Source organism: Mesocricetus auratus, unplaced genomic scaffold (genome assembly GCF_017639785.1).
Source record: "Mesocricetus auratus isolate SY011 unplaced genomic scaffold, BCM_Maur_2.0 Super-Scaffold_100045, whole genome shotgun sequence".
Classification (NCBI taxonomy): domain Eukaryota; kingdom Metazoa; phylum Chordata; class Mammalia; order Rodentia; family Cricetidae; genus Mesocricetus; species Mesocricetus auratus.
The window spans coordinates 6,656,296-6,669,997 of NW_024429222.1; the positions used below are offsets into that span (position 1 = coordinate 6,656,296).

The window sequence follows — 13,702 nt, forward strand, 5'->3', positions numbered from 1 at the left end:
GGGAAGTATTGCAGGTCCCCCGGCTCTCTTACAGTGTCCCTCCTTTCCTTGGGTGCCAGGCAGCAGCAGTGCTGTCCCGAGAGCAGCACACACATTAGCTTATTTAAATACCACCGCAGTCCTCCACGGAAGCCTTTGCAAAGCTCTCTTTTGAGCGGAGGAAGCTGAGGCACAGAGAGGGTTAAAGCCTTTTTGAGATTTACAAGCAGGTAATCTAAGGACCAGGCTTCTGCTACCTGGCTCGGAGTCACACTCTGCTACTTCTGCCTTTCTTGTATCTCTTAGTCTTTCTTAGATGACTTGTCTCTTTTCCAGTGGCCCCAGATTCTCCCCATTCTTGCTTCCTTGTGACCACCCCGAGTCCTGACTTCGTACTAGAAGGTTCTACCTGAAAGTCTTCCTGGTACCCCACCTCAGTCTGGTCCTTATTAGTTGACTGCATGCTCTTTAGCCTCCCTACCGCGGCCCTGGAATGTGTTAGGAATTAACGTTGTGAAAGGTGACAGAAGGTCCCTGTTTCTTTGTGCTTCCTTGCGGGATGGATAGTGTGGGAGTTATGAAAAAGAGCCATGTGACAAGATGTTCAATTGGGAGGTCCTGGCCTAAGGAACAGCTAGGCCTCCGAGACGTGTTTGAAGGTGGAAGCGCCCAAAGCTGACAAATGTGAGTGAGAGCTGAGAGCAGAGGCCAGATGTTGACAGTTGTGGGGAACTTGCCCAGGAGTGGGGAGAGGTGACAAGAGGTTTAGTGCATGCCTGTCACAGGAAGTGACTTACATTTTATTAAGGATTCGTGCTCTTCAGCACTGGCTGTTTCCCCCTCTAGTGGGTCCCCTTATCCTGTTCTTCAGGCTACAGATCTCACTGTCTTCAACTGCTACCCACTGCTTCTGTCCCCTGGCCGGCCATTAGGTCCTGGCAATTTGACTTCCCCAGGATGTCTCAGATTCCTGCCTTTGCCGGCATAGTTGGAGCCCATGTTTATCTCCCATTTGTAGCATTTTGGCATTGTCCTGATAGGTGCCCTCCAGTGCCGTCAGAACCATTCTTTTTAGAATTGTGTTCAGTGTGTACCTCTTTTTTTTTTTGTTTTTGTTTTATGAGACAGGGTTTCTCTGTATTGTTTTGGAGGCTGTTGGTCTAGCCCGGCCTTGAACTCACAGAGATCCGCTTGCCTCTGCCTCCCCGAGTGCTGGGATTAAAGGCGTGCGCCCCCACGCCTGGCCCAGTGTGTACCCCTTTGCTTTGTTCATTTTGTTGAGTCTCTTGTTTCCAAGGCAAAGTTCAAACTTGGTGTGTCCACTTATCACCTACCAGGCCACTGACAAGTAGACCCAGACTACCTCTGTGTCCAGTGTCTTACCCGCCACCTAATATGGCTCTGGCGGGCAGCAGTGTTGTATTGCGCCTTGCCATACTCCATCCCTGCCCTGCCTCTCCTTCCTGCTTTGTGCCTGCCAGCACCCCCTCCCCCATACTGCCTGGCAGCCACCCATTCCCCCTAAGAAACGTGCCCTCCATAATACGGCACACTCTGTTCATGTCCTGGGAGCCCCACTGGTGAAGAATGATCTGACTGCTTCCTGCCTCCTCTGCTTCCCCTGAGGCCAGAACTGCCTTCATCCCTGTTGCAGTTGCCTCCCAGCTTCTCCACTCTTCCTCTGCCTCATCTGGGGAAATCTTAAATGGTTTTATTCATTTAATTTTTTTTGCCTGTGTGTGCGCATGTGTGGTGCCATGGTATACATGTGGAAGCCAGAGGACAGTTTGTGGGAGTTTGTTCTCTCCTTCCACTGTGTGGGTCATCAGGATTGGCAGCAAGTGCTTTTACCCACAGAGCCAACTCACTACCCACCCACCCTGCCCCGGAGCTTTCTTTAATTAGCTCTGTCTGCTTTCTTGCTGAGAGTCCTGTGGTAGCTTCTCAACGTGTTCGTAGTAGAAACCTAGAAGCCTGGCACTGGACATTGACATATAAAGTACCAAGTACTGTAACTCCTCACTGTTCCCTCACCCGAATTCATGATTTCCTAGCTCCTTACCCCACATCCTCCTCTTACAGTGGCATTCTTCCTCTTCCTCTTCCTCTTCCTCTTCCTCTTCCTGGACCGTGTCAAGCACACTCCTGCCCTACAACTTTAGTGCTGTGCTCCTTTCACCTGGAGCTCTCCCACTCGGGTCTTTGCAGGCTGGCATCCTCCTTCTTTCATTCTTCTGTCCTCTGGTCACTTTGCTGGAGAGACGTGAGGTGGCCATACTTCTCACAGCAGCCCAGTTCCTCTCAAGCTCTCATTGCCATCTTAATCTGTTTATTCATTTGTATCTGTCTCTCCTTCCCAGATATAAGCTTGAAGAGAGTGGGTGATGTTTCGTTCTCTGGCATTCCTGGAACTTAGTACTTTGTAGATGGTGTGCGCCTGACTGGTCTTTAAGCCCCCAAGGGAGGGTTTAACAAACTTTCCTCCCCCACTGTCCCCTCCTCCTCTTGACAGTGTGCTTGTACTTCTGCCCTGGTAACGTCTTACTCCATTACTTTCCATTCTGTCTGTGCAGTTAAAATATGAGACATTATCAGTAGGACCTAGCTTACTTTTATCAGCATATTTATGGCCTTTATCCAGTGTCTGGTGCATAACAAGTGCTGGTTAGATGTTACATGAACACGCAGAGTAGCCTGAGCTGTTGAGTGAACAAATGCATGAACCAATTCTTTGTGTCACTAGCAGATCTCTGGTTTCACCAACCTGGCTGTGACAGCTATAGCAGATCCTACATAGGTCTTCAGAAGTGTGCTTCCTCTGGGTCCTGCTTGGCATCCTACAGCTGGCAGCTGGGCCAAGCGAGTGTGTAGCCTTTTAGTGTTGGGATTGTTGCCAAGTTGCAAGTATTTTCAGTAAAAAATGATGTAGAAAATATTATGAAGGACAGCATGCAGGATGCTCCAGAGGGCAAAGCATGAAGTGTTACATCAAAGAATGGGGCAGCAGGTTATAGAGGGGCCACTGACATTGTCAGGTGCAGGCGTGTCCCAGGCTCCTTACAGGTAGTAAATTCTGTTCTCGCAATTGAAGATAGAGTTACATTGGGCCTCATTTGAGTTTTCCTCCTGTAAATGAGTGTCTCGCTCATTTAGCACCATGCCTGTCTTCTCCGAATGATGAAGTCATTTCAGACCATCCCTTGGTAGGAAAGGAAAAAATAGAATTTGTACGTAGTTCATTAAAATTGGCAAAGACAAAGCCTCGCCTCTGGAGAGCCAGTGTTGCGGGTCTCCCAAGCCTTTGGGTAGGGCATGCAGTGTTGCAGGTCTCCCAAGCCTTTGGGTAGGGCATGCAGTGTTGCAGGTCTCCCAAGCCTTTGGGTAGGGCATGCAGTGTTGCAGGTCTCCCAAGCCTTTGGGTAGGGCATGCATGCTGGCACATTATGGTTACCATACCTTTTCAAATACTAAATTAAACATCATCTTTTATACCCTAGAAATATTCACAGATTTCAGAAATATAGTGTGCAACCAAACCAGTGATAATATGATTTCATGACTGTATACTCCCTAGAAAAACAGGATTAGTAAAAAAATTACACTAACATATTTGAAAATCTGCCAACAGCTGTTCCAAATTACTGTGTGCTATCTGATGTTCCTCATATACCTGTCTAAACGGAAAGTGAACTTGCTCGCCTGACAGGATGAACTCAGATTATTTAATGTTCATCTCTTCTCCAAAGTTACTTGCTGTTCTTTCTAAGACAATTCATAACTAATGTCCGTAGCTGTTCCGTGAGTCAGGTACTAGATTAACTACTGTCTAAATAGTAGATGAGGGCGAGGACACATCGGGAAGGCATTTTCTCCCGTCCATCTTTGAGACTGTGGCAGAATTATCCTACTGTCATTAATTGTTCTCATCTCGCTGTAACAGACATACCAGATTTAAATAAGGCAGAAGTTTTGGTGAGGGGGGCTGATGATTCTGTGTCATTTTATCATGTCATCAAGAATAATTTTCTAGCAAATTTAAGAATTGCCATGAAAAATATGTTAAAATAATCTTTTCCTTGATTTTTTTCTGATTCAAAATAGATTACATCTATTTTAGAAAATCATATAGATGTTAAAGGCCAAAATTAAAATATACAAAGTGCATACCTAGAGGCTAGTGCTTTCAACTTCTAACCCCATTTTTCTCCAGTTTGTTTTTTAGTACTTATGTCTTTTCAAAAAAAATTTAAAAATAGTAACCTGTTAGCTCTGGAAGCTTTATTTTTCAATTTTTTATTTTTTAAGATTATATTACATTGTTTTTCCTCCTCTTTTCTCCCTGTAAACTCTCCAGTGCACCACCTACCTTTGCTCTTTTCAATACACAGCCGCTTTTTATTGTTATTACTGTATACGTATAATGTATATAACACATGTGTCATATACATAATACATAATTACACATATATCTGAACTCTTAGTGGCCTCTTATTAAAAATATTTATTAATCCTATTTTTATTATATAGGTTGCAAATATTTTTCAATTAGAGCTTGATTATTAACTGTATGCTTCATTTTGTACAAACATTTTAAAAACATACATTCAAATCCACTAATCCTTTAAAAAATGTCTTTGATACACTCTCTCTGTAATATGGATACCACAAAATAGATCGTGTATAAGTAAATGATTGGTTGTTAGTTGTATAAACATAATAATAGGTATAGAGCTTTATTTTCCCATCCTTCCTCCCCCTCCTTTCTCCTCTCCTTGTTTTGAGACCAGATGTGTATGGTTCCGTGATATTCTCTGTTTACAAGATTGTATTGCTTACACGATTGTCTTCCTGGGCTGTGCAGATGCAAAGCGTGGTATTGCTGCCCCCATTTTGCAGTTTGGATAAATGAAGTGCAGACACTAAGTTCTGGGTGGATCTCTGACAGTGTACAACAGTGTGCCACATGCAATAGCCCATGCAATGCCCTTTCCCATTACATTCGAGACCATACACAGCAGCACACCGCATGTACTTTGATGTTACATCCATGATCATAAGGCACATAGGCTTCTGAGAGCAGGGCAGGCAGACTCTACTTCTCGCATTCAGATTTGATGAATCTGTTTTTCTTTTGTATGCTTCTTGTAGAATCTTGAAGGATTGCTCCCTTTCAGTGCTGTGTAAATGAGCCAGAATGGGCTAGATTATGCCGTAGTAGCAAACAGCTTGTTGCTTGAGGACCTGTGTTTGGATCCCTAGTACCCATGTAGAAATCCAGGAGCCATTGCACATCTGTCATCCTAATGCTGAGGAGGTGGAGACAAGTCCATCCCTCTAGCTCTCTGGCCAGCCAGCCTAGCCAATCAGTGAGAGACCCAGCCAATGAGTGATTAAAGAAGATACCTGACCTTGATCTCTGGCTTCTGCACACAGGTGCACATGTATCTGCATGTACATGCATACACCCACAGGAATGAGCATGTTGCCTCCCCAGGCATGAAGGCCTGAGCAGCACAGTGGTCTGAGGCTAGTAAGTGGGTTGCTATCCCTAGGCTTTTCCTTGAGGACTCGGCCAGGAACTGAGGAAGCAAGTCAGATTAACCTTTGCAGGGGCGTAAATCCTGTGCCAGGAAAGCCAGTACAATGCTGAGCAGCATCAGTGTGTGTTTTTGTTAGGGTGGGATTTGTCCGAATAACCCATTCCCATGACACCAGTAGAACTGCCTTTTGCAGACTATTCCGGGCACTAGTATTATAGCCATGAATCCAATTGTCATGGTGCATGTGTTCATAGAACTTTAGTGTATTTGCTTCCAGAGAGGTGAGTTTTCTTTAGGTGAGTGTCTTGAACCAGAAGCCAGTTTGCCAGTAATTGAAAGGGGTTCAGATAGTTAAGATCACCCCCACTGGAGCCAGACAGACACTGCAGCCTAGAGGCTTACATCCTGGGCTGATATTTGCCAGGGTAACTTGGGGCAAGCTTTCCCAGTGCCTGGCTGCTTCACTGTTGTATCTGTAAACTGGATCTCATAGTGTACGTGAAAGCATGAGAAATTAGCCAGTCTGGGTGAGTCAGAATGACACCTGGCATGGATGAAAACTCTTGACAGTAGGCAATAGTAAATTCGTGAATAAAATCATGTTTTCTGCAAAGTAAAAGGATGCAAGAGAGATTGAAGGTGGGGGCAGTGTGGGCACAGGAAGCCTGGAATTCAACGGCCAAATTATTCTAATTTATTTTTTGTTTGTGTTGATTATTAGTAGTTATCGCTTCAACCTGACAGTGCTCATCGGAGAGTCTCCTGTCAGTTTTGTGTAGGTTTTTTCTTTAGACTGGCAAGATATGAACTCTACATGGGAAAACCACTAGCTAGTTTAGTTTCTCCCTGGACTCTTAGAAGGAAAACAGACTTGTGGAAATAATAAGATGATAGCCGTCCATACCAATTTCTCCCTTTGGTTTCGTTTTAGTGGCAGCTGAAATACCCTAAACTGGTTCTGCGGGAAGCCGGCAGTATATCGGAGGAGCTGCATAAAGAGGTCCCTGAGGCCTTCCTCACTCTGCACAAGCATGGCTGCCTGTTTCGGGACCTGGTTCGGATCCAAGGCAAAGATGTGCTCACCCCAGTGTCTCGCATCCTCATCGGAGACCCAGGCTGTACCTACAAGTACCTGAACACCAGACTGTTCACAGTGCCCTGGCCAGTGAAGGGCTGCACCATCAATTACACAGAGGCCGAGATCGCTGCTGCGTGTCAGACCTTCCTCAAGCTCAATGACTACCTGCAGGGTGAGACCATCCAGGCCTTGGAAGAACTGGCTGTCAAAGAGAAGGCCAACGAAGACGCCGTGCCGTTGTGCATGGCAGAGTTCCCCAGGGTTGGCATGGGGTCATCCTGTGATGATGAAGTGGACATTAAGAGCAGAGCAGCCTACAACGTGACTTTACTAAACTTCATGGATCCTCAGAAAATGCCCTACCTGAAAGAGGAGCCTTATTTCGGCATGGGGAAAATGGCGGTGAGCTGGCATCACGATGAGAACCTGGTGGACAGATCAGCCGTGGCAGTGTACAGCTATAGCTGTGAAGGTACATACGCCTGTTCTGGGGGAAAGCAGTGTCACTCAGGCTCTGAAGAGATACATGCACACACAGGTGTTTGTGTGTCGCGTGCCCTTTCCTTTTCCAGCCTGTCTCACCAGTATGTGTGCAGAGCTTCCCTTGCCCCCGTTTAAATGCTCGCTGGCTCATTGCTCCACTGTGTGCAGAATATTTCTGCATGTAAGCACTACTGTCATTTTGTCTTCCCATCGCCCAGGAGCACGGCAGTCAGATCCATACAGCCAATTGCTGTTCTTTAATGCTCGGAGTAGGCTGTTCAGTCACCACAATTAGCGTGCTGAGAAAGAGCCGGGAAAACAGGGATCTGTCAAGCCCTCCCCAGTTCTCATACTGTACACGTTCTTGCCTTGCCAAAATGCTTCGTTATGCCCGACATCACTATCTCGATGGTTGGGATCTGTCAGGTATGGGCCTGTTCTTGGCTTCCATCATTTTTATAAGACCCCCTTGGCAGAAGCAGTTAAGTGGCTTCTGTAGGCAGACATTCCAGTTTTCTTGCCTTTTCTAAGGTCTGACGACGCCTTGCAGCAGAGAGCTGTAGATTGCCAACATGGTGACCCAGCCATCTTTTCCTGCTGTTGTGTTTCTATTTATCAAGGGTCCCCAAGAGTTTCTCAGAACAGGATTACAAACAGGTGCTGAGTGTGTGGAGCACAGCAGACAGCAGGACCACTGACTCTTTTACTACCTGATTATTAGACAAAGGAATGCAAGAATTTCCTCGTAAAACTAGAGTGCTAAGTCATATGAGAGAATGAACTAGAATTTTTAAGGTCATTGTTTTCTGATAATTCCAGTTTCTTTATTGATTTTTGTTGTTGTTACTTGTTTTTTGTTTGCGTAAATGCCTATTTTGGAAAAATTGTTTAAGAGCAAAAAAAAAATCCATCTCATGGTACTCTTAAATTTCTTCATTTTTCCAATCTCAAAATTTTCTTTTGAATCTTTTCTAAATTTACCTTGAACTATCAGTCCAAAACAAGAAACAAAGTTGAGTGGTTGGAAATTTCACCAGCTTCCCTGCCATCTTGAATAGTGATGGCAACCTAAATATCCCTTCAAGTAATTCAGGACTGTCCCAGAGGGAAGAGCCAAGGTCCTCGGATCTCGAATCTGGCCTGCTGGGGATTTGAGAACTCTCCAGGAACAATGGAGTTGGTTAGCTGTTTCTGAGGAGGCAGGTCTCAGAGCCGGCTGCCGTGCCTGGGATAGCTCAGGCAGCCACCCAGCTGCCTTTGTGCTCTGCCCTGCTGCCCTGATCCCAAACTGCAGTTCAAGCAGTCTATTGTACTTCCCTTTCATGGGTGATCAAGAAAGGAATCTAAAATTTACAAACAGCATCTATGATTGGGAATAGTTAAGAGTGGTAAAGACTAGAAATGCAAATTGTATACATATAGGATTGTTGGGCTAGTGGAATGGCTCAGGGGGCAAGGCCCCTGTTGCTATGCCTGACTCCCAGAATTGGGCCTCTAGGACCCACATGGTGAAAAGGAGAAAACTGACTCCTGCAAAATGCCCTCTGACCCCCAAATACAGGTTGAGATGCGTATGCACACACACGCACACACACAGAGTAAATAAAATCATATCAAAAAACTTTTAAAGAAATATTTTCATGTGCAATTACTAGCTGGAAGAGAGGCTCACAGGATTCCAGTCTGTAAGAACAGAGCAGTTCAATTCCTTTGTTCTCCTAGTCTCCAAGATGGCCAGACTCTATCAAATAACAGTGACAGCACTTCCCTGAGCACCTGCTGTGGCCAGACACTTTAAGTACTTCCCATGTTTTAGCCAATTTCATCTTGTTCACAATACCCAGTGACTAAAGTAGAAACGAAGTGCTGTCATGCCCCATGGAAGGCTGTTTTGATCAATGGCCACATGTACGATGTTAGCTCTATAAACCTGTAATGGATGTGAAAAGTTTCTATTATCTGGTGACTTTGTAATATCACAGTCAGTGAGTTACTAACTAATACATGTGAACAAGCCATCTTCTTTGCAGGAATAGCATATCCAGTTCTGCCCATACCACTATGATCATAAGTGACTGCATGGGTCATGTATTTACTAGGTCATCATTTTTTTCTGTTTTGGTGTGTCTTGTGTTTATTAAAAGAAAGTTACTGCAGAACTCTATGCTGTGGTAAGTGGGCAGTTGCTTCTTTGACCTCATATTACACCGTCTCTTGAGTGCATCAAGAGACTGTATGAAGTGGCTGACCTGCACCATCTGTGCTTGGCAGATTTCACTCAGGGATTTTCCTACAGGGATACAAATCCCAAGCATCTAATTCTCAGAATGCATCTCCATTGTTAAGGGACAGACGAGGAAACTGGGCACTTGTTGGCAGCTAGTAGGAGCAGGACTAGAGACCTATGGCTGTGTGACTTATGGACATGCATTTCCTATCTGAGCAGTTAGCTGCTTCAGGAATGAGGGTTTAAAAATGCTCAAGTGTCCGGTTTCTAGAGTGGCTAAGGGAATACGCTGCTAGCCTTCCTTTCTGGTACTGGTCCCTTCTTCTCCTTTCGTGTGTGCTTCCCCTCCGTGCTGTACCTTCCAGCACACACATGTGGGGACGGGAGTGGGTTGGATGAGAATAGTCTGCAAAGCGGAGCCATTCTCTTACCGTCTCTGTGTCTCTGTAGTTGCAAACCAATGGCCTTGAAATGTCCCAGTGATTGTATTTCTTCCAAGTGACACATGTATGTAGTTCTGGTCTCTTCATGTCTCTGCTACAACTGTGGTAAGGGTGGACTTTAAGGGAGCCTTTGGGTTCAGGTCCTGCTTAGGGTTCAGTAGGGCTAGAGAGACTACAGCCTGTGGAAACATTGAAACTGGACTGTTTTCCATGCCCTTTAAAGTGTTCAGCGCTAAAGATGTGGATCATTGCTAAAGAGTCTGGACAGCATGGGGCTCCAAGGACATGGCCCATCTCTCCTTGCCTTGACAGACTGGCTGAGGTTAGCTGTGATCTTGAGATTGTGATTGTGGAGTGAGACCACGTTGGACCTGGACGAGACTCTTCGAGTCCCTTGGTTCTAGCCTCCAAGTGGTTAGAACTGCATTACTTAGTGAGGGTGCCAGTCAGAGAGTGTGGCTCACCCATGGAGTGCTTCCCAAGGTGCACTGGGAGCTCAGATCAGAAGTGATTATTTTCTGCTGAACTTAAATGAGCTGCAGCTTAAGGTCTTTGTGGAGTTGCTCTCACTACCTTTTCCTGGGGAATCTTCTGTAGATTTATAATGAGCTGATCATTGCTCTTTGCTCTATTTTCATGAGTAGAAGCCATTGAGAAGCAATTTGTATAGGATACGTGTAATTATATTCTAAATTTATTGGACTTCACATGCATTTCTAGCTAATAGATATTTCTAGAAAGAAGATTGAAATGGTACAATTTTTAATCAGGAGTGGCTTCAGGGAACCATATGTAAATAGGCAGCGTATTTGATTATCATATATTCCAGGCTTGGTGGCAATTGCTTGTTACTCCTAGTTATAAAAAAATGAATTTTAGCAGGGAAAGCATTAAAACTCATAGTTAATATTGTCCAGTGACTTGTTCTATGATTAGAACACCTTTGAAGGTGCCACTTAGACTTAACTTTTGATTGCCATTTTGTGCATGCAGAGCCTGCGTGTGCATGTGCGTGCGTGCGTGCGTGTCTGTGGTGCATGCACAAGAGTGTTCAGATGAGCTGCCTGTGCGTGGGCATATGGAGAGTAGGGCAGGACTGGATATTTTCTTCTACCACTTTCCCTCTTGCTGCCGTGAGATGAAGTCTGCCAGTGGGCTAGAATCACATTGTCCCCAATGCGGGCTTACACAGTTACATGCTCATTAGGGGTTTGAACTCAAGTCCTAATGTTTGTAGAGCAAGCATTCTTACCTGCTGAGCTACCTGCCCATCCTCTTATTACCACTTTTGGTTCTTTTCTTTCTTTTTAGTCTGGAAGGCACAATTCCCTGTCATGTTGTCTTTATGAGAAAATTCATGCATGAATATTCAGCAGTGTCCAGTTTAATGGAGTCTCTTCATTAGTTTCTGGATATATCCTGAAGGGCCGAGGAGGCCAATCCATGTGTTCTTGTCCAATGTGTGATAGTCTAGAAAGTAACTTCCTTAGGACTTCAGGGCTCCAATTCGGGGCTCTGATTTGAGGAAAGACTAGGAAATCACCATGTGTCCACCCAGTAGTCAGTATATGCCTCCTATTTGGCAAGCAATCATCTAGTAGTTCAGCATGAACAGTGAGCAAGACCAGTATCCCTGCCTCTGTTGAGGATGTGGAGGGCAACAGGTAGACCTTTGCCAGTTAGCATACAAAGTACTGGGCTTGATCCTTGAGTGAATTGGGTATAGAAGGGAAGCAACACCGAGAACAAGACAGCTGAAAGAGGAGGACATCGTAACCCAGCTGATGGGATATATCAGAATAGGCAGAGTTGATATGAATCAGGATAGCACCCAAATGTGAGTAGCAGGACTCGGTGCCCGTGGTGGAGAAGACCAGCAGAGGAGGCCCTGTCAAGAGAAGGCCAAGGCAGCAAGGGTGGAGAGGTTTCTGTCCTAGAAGCTTTAGTCAGGTTAAATGCCAGGCAGTAGTCTCCAGATGTTGTTCTAGTACCCTTGTGAAGCCATGACTACTGTCAAGGTTGCTAGCATACCATCACCCCAGGCCTGGTTCTGAGTCCTTGATGAGACCTTGTTGCCATCTTTGGGAATCCACAGATCTGCTTTCTGTCACTAGTTGCCGTTTTCTAAAATTTACACAAGTGAAATTATGTATATGCTCTTTTAATTTTTGGGGGGGGTCTGACTTTATGCACTTAGTTAGCATAATTATTTTGAGGTTTATCCATAATTTTTATGCATCGGTAGTTCAATCTCATTTTACTATTTTTTCTATTATGGTACAATTGTATGCATGTTAAGTTGTTACATAATTTATTTTAAGCATACCATTCAGTCAGTGGCATTAAACTCATTCATGTTTTTGTGGGAACCGCTGTCCATTTCCAAAATGTTTTCATCATTCCATACTAACTCCTTGGTCTGTCTTCCCTCATCCCCTAGTAACCACTGTTCTACTGTCTGTCTTTAGGGATTTTGATAGAGTGCCTCAGTTGTAAAAACAAAATTCCTGTGATGTTACAGCTGGCCTGTTCAGCTGTGTTAGTCAGCCATGAAGAGGAATGTTAGCTGAGAGGGCCTTGAGAGAACACAGACTGCACATAGTCCCCAACAGCTGCATCAGCTCCTCAAGCCCCGCGTGCACCTCTCTAGAAAGTCCCGGCTAGATATTTGCCCTTGCAGACCTTCCATTCTCTAGGGAGAGAGAAGCCGCCCTGTGCTGTGTGTGCTAATGAGCACAGTCTCATCTGCTGATGTCTGGTCTCTTCCCTGCCTTCTGTCTGTTGACTGTGCACTCCTTTCAATATGTAACAGATTGAACTCTGGATATCTTGTGTGAGTAAAATCACATATTTGTCCTTTTGTGTCTGCCTTACTTTATTGAACATACCTAATGACTGTTTATGTATGTTTCAGAATTCTATTCTTCATTATGCCTGAGTACTATTCCACCTCATGTGTGTGTGAAATGCGCTGGTTTTATATGCACTTCCCTGGCAAGCAGGTGACACCGAGCACTCTTTCTGTGCTGTCACCCATTCATGCATCTTTATGGAAGCATCTATACAGTCTGCTCAGTTTTAATTGGAGTTTTTTCAGATTGGATTAGTTTTCACCAGGAAGTGAAACCCACTCTGAGTGACCTACTTCCTCCAGAGAGGCTCCACCTCCTGAGAGTTCCACAGCCTCCTGAAACAGCACCAAGAGCTGGGGGCCATTTTACATTTAAGCCATATCAGAGTTCTTTATGTATTCCCGGTATTAATACCTCTTCAAGTACATGGTTTTAAATTGCTTACTCCAAAGTTGGATCCGTTCTTTACTGCTGTCTTGAGGCAGTTAGGAAAGGTGAGGTGCACAAGTTGGAGTGGGAAGATTTCTCTGTCTGTGATACTAACTGGACATTTTAAACCTGGACTGTTGATTGACAGTTTATCCTAATTAGTTGTGACCTTAGGGAAGTTACCTCAATTCTTTGTGGCTCCATTTTTTTTTAATTCATAAAATGCTACTGAGAACAGAATCCACCACAGGACTGTGGATAATTTTGCTAAATTATTCCAGTCATATGACTTTTAAAAACCTCAGATATTTCTAGAAGATATTTGTTAAAAGGAAGTTGTAGTTATCTGCACCTCCTCTCACTGTGTTCATTCCCTGTGGGGGGCATTTCTACTCTTTTCTTTCAGGCATGTTTTGGGATGCCTTAGCATATGCTTTTCATATTATTGGTTGGTTTCCTGATTTGGAAGGTGAGGGTTTACTCCTACTCCTCTGGTTATGCTTACACACTCCTGAATTCCCCTTGTTCCTCCTGTTTGGAGATATGCTATAATTTTGGTTACGCTGGTACTCAACTTTCACAGGAATCGTGTCCATGCAAATGCTGTTCGGCATGTCTAATAATCTGTGCTCAGTTTACCTTTTTAACTTGTCAGCATCTCTGTGTTAATG

General features: G+C 44.6%; 1 protein-coding gene across 2 annotated transcripts in view; it reads left to right on the plus strand.

Moving 5' to 3' along the window:
• Fto (FTO alpha-ketoglutarate dependent dioxygenase) overlaps nt 1-13,702 on the plus strand; it is a 349,466-nt gene that overhangs the window by 95,778 nt on the left and 239,986 nt on the right. For both annotated transcript variants that reach the window (XM_040735285.1, XM_005079155.4), the window contains exon 3: nt 6,451-7,069. In XM_040735285.1, the coding sequence (XP_040591219.1) occupies nt 6,451-7,069 (619 nt within the window). The remainder of the gene's footprint in view (nt 1-6,450; nt 7,070-13,702) is intronic.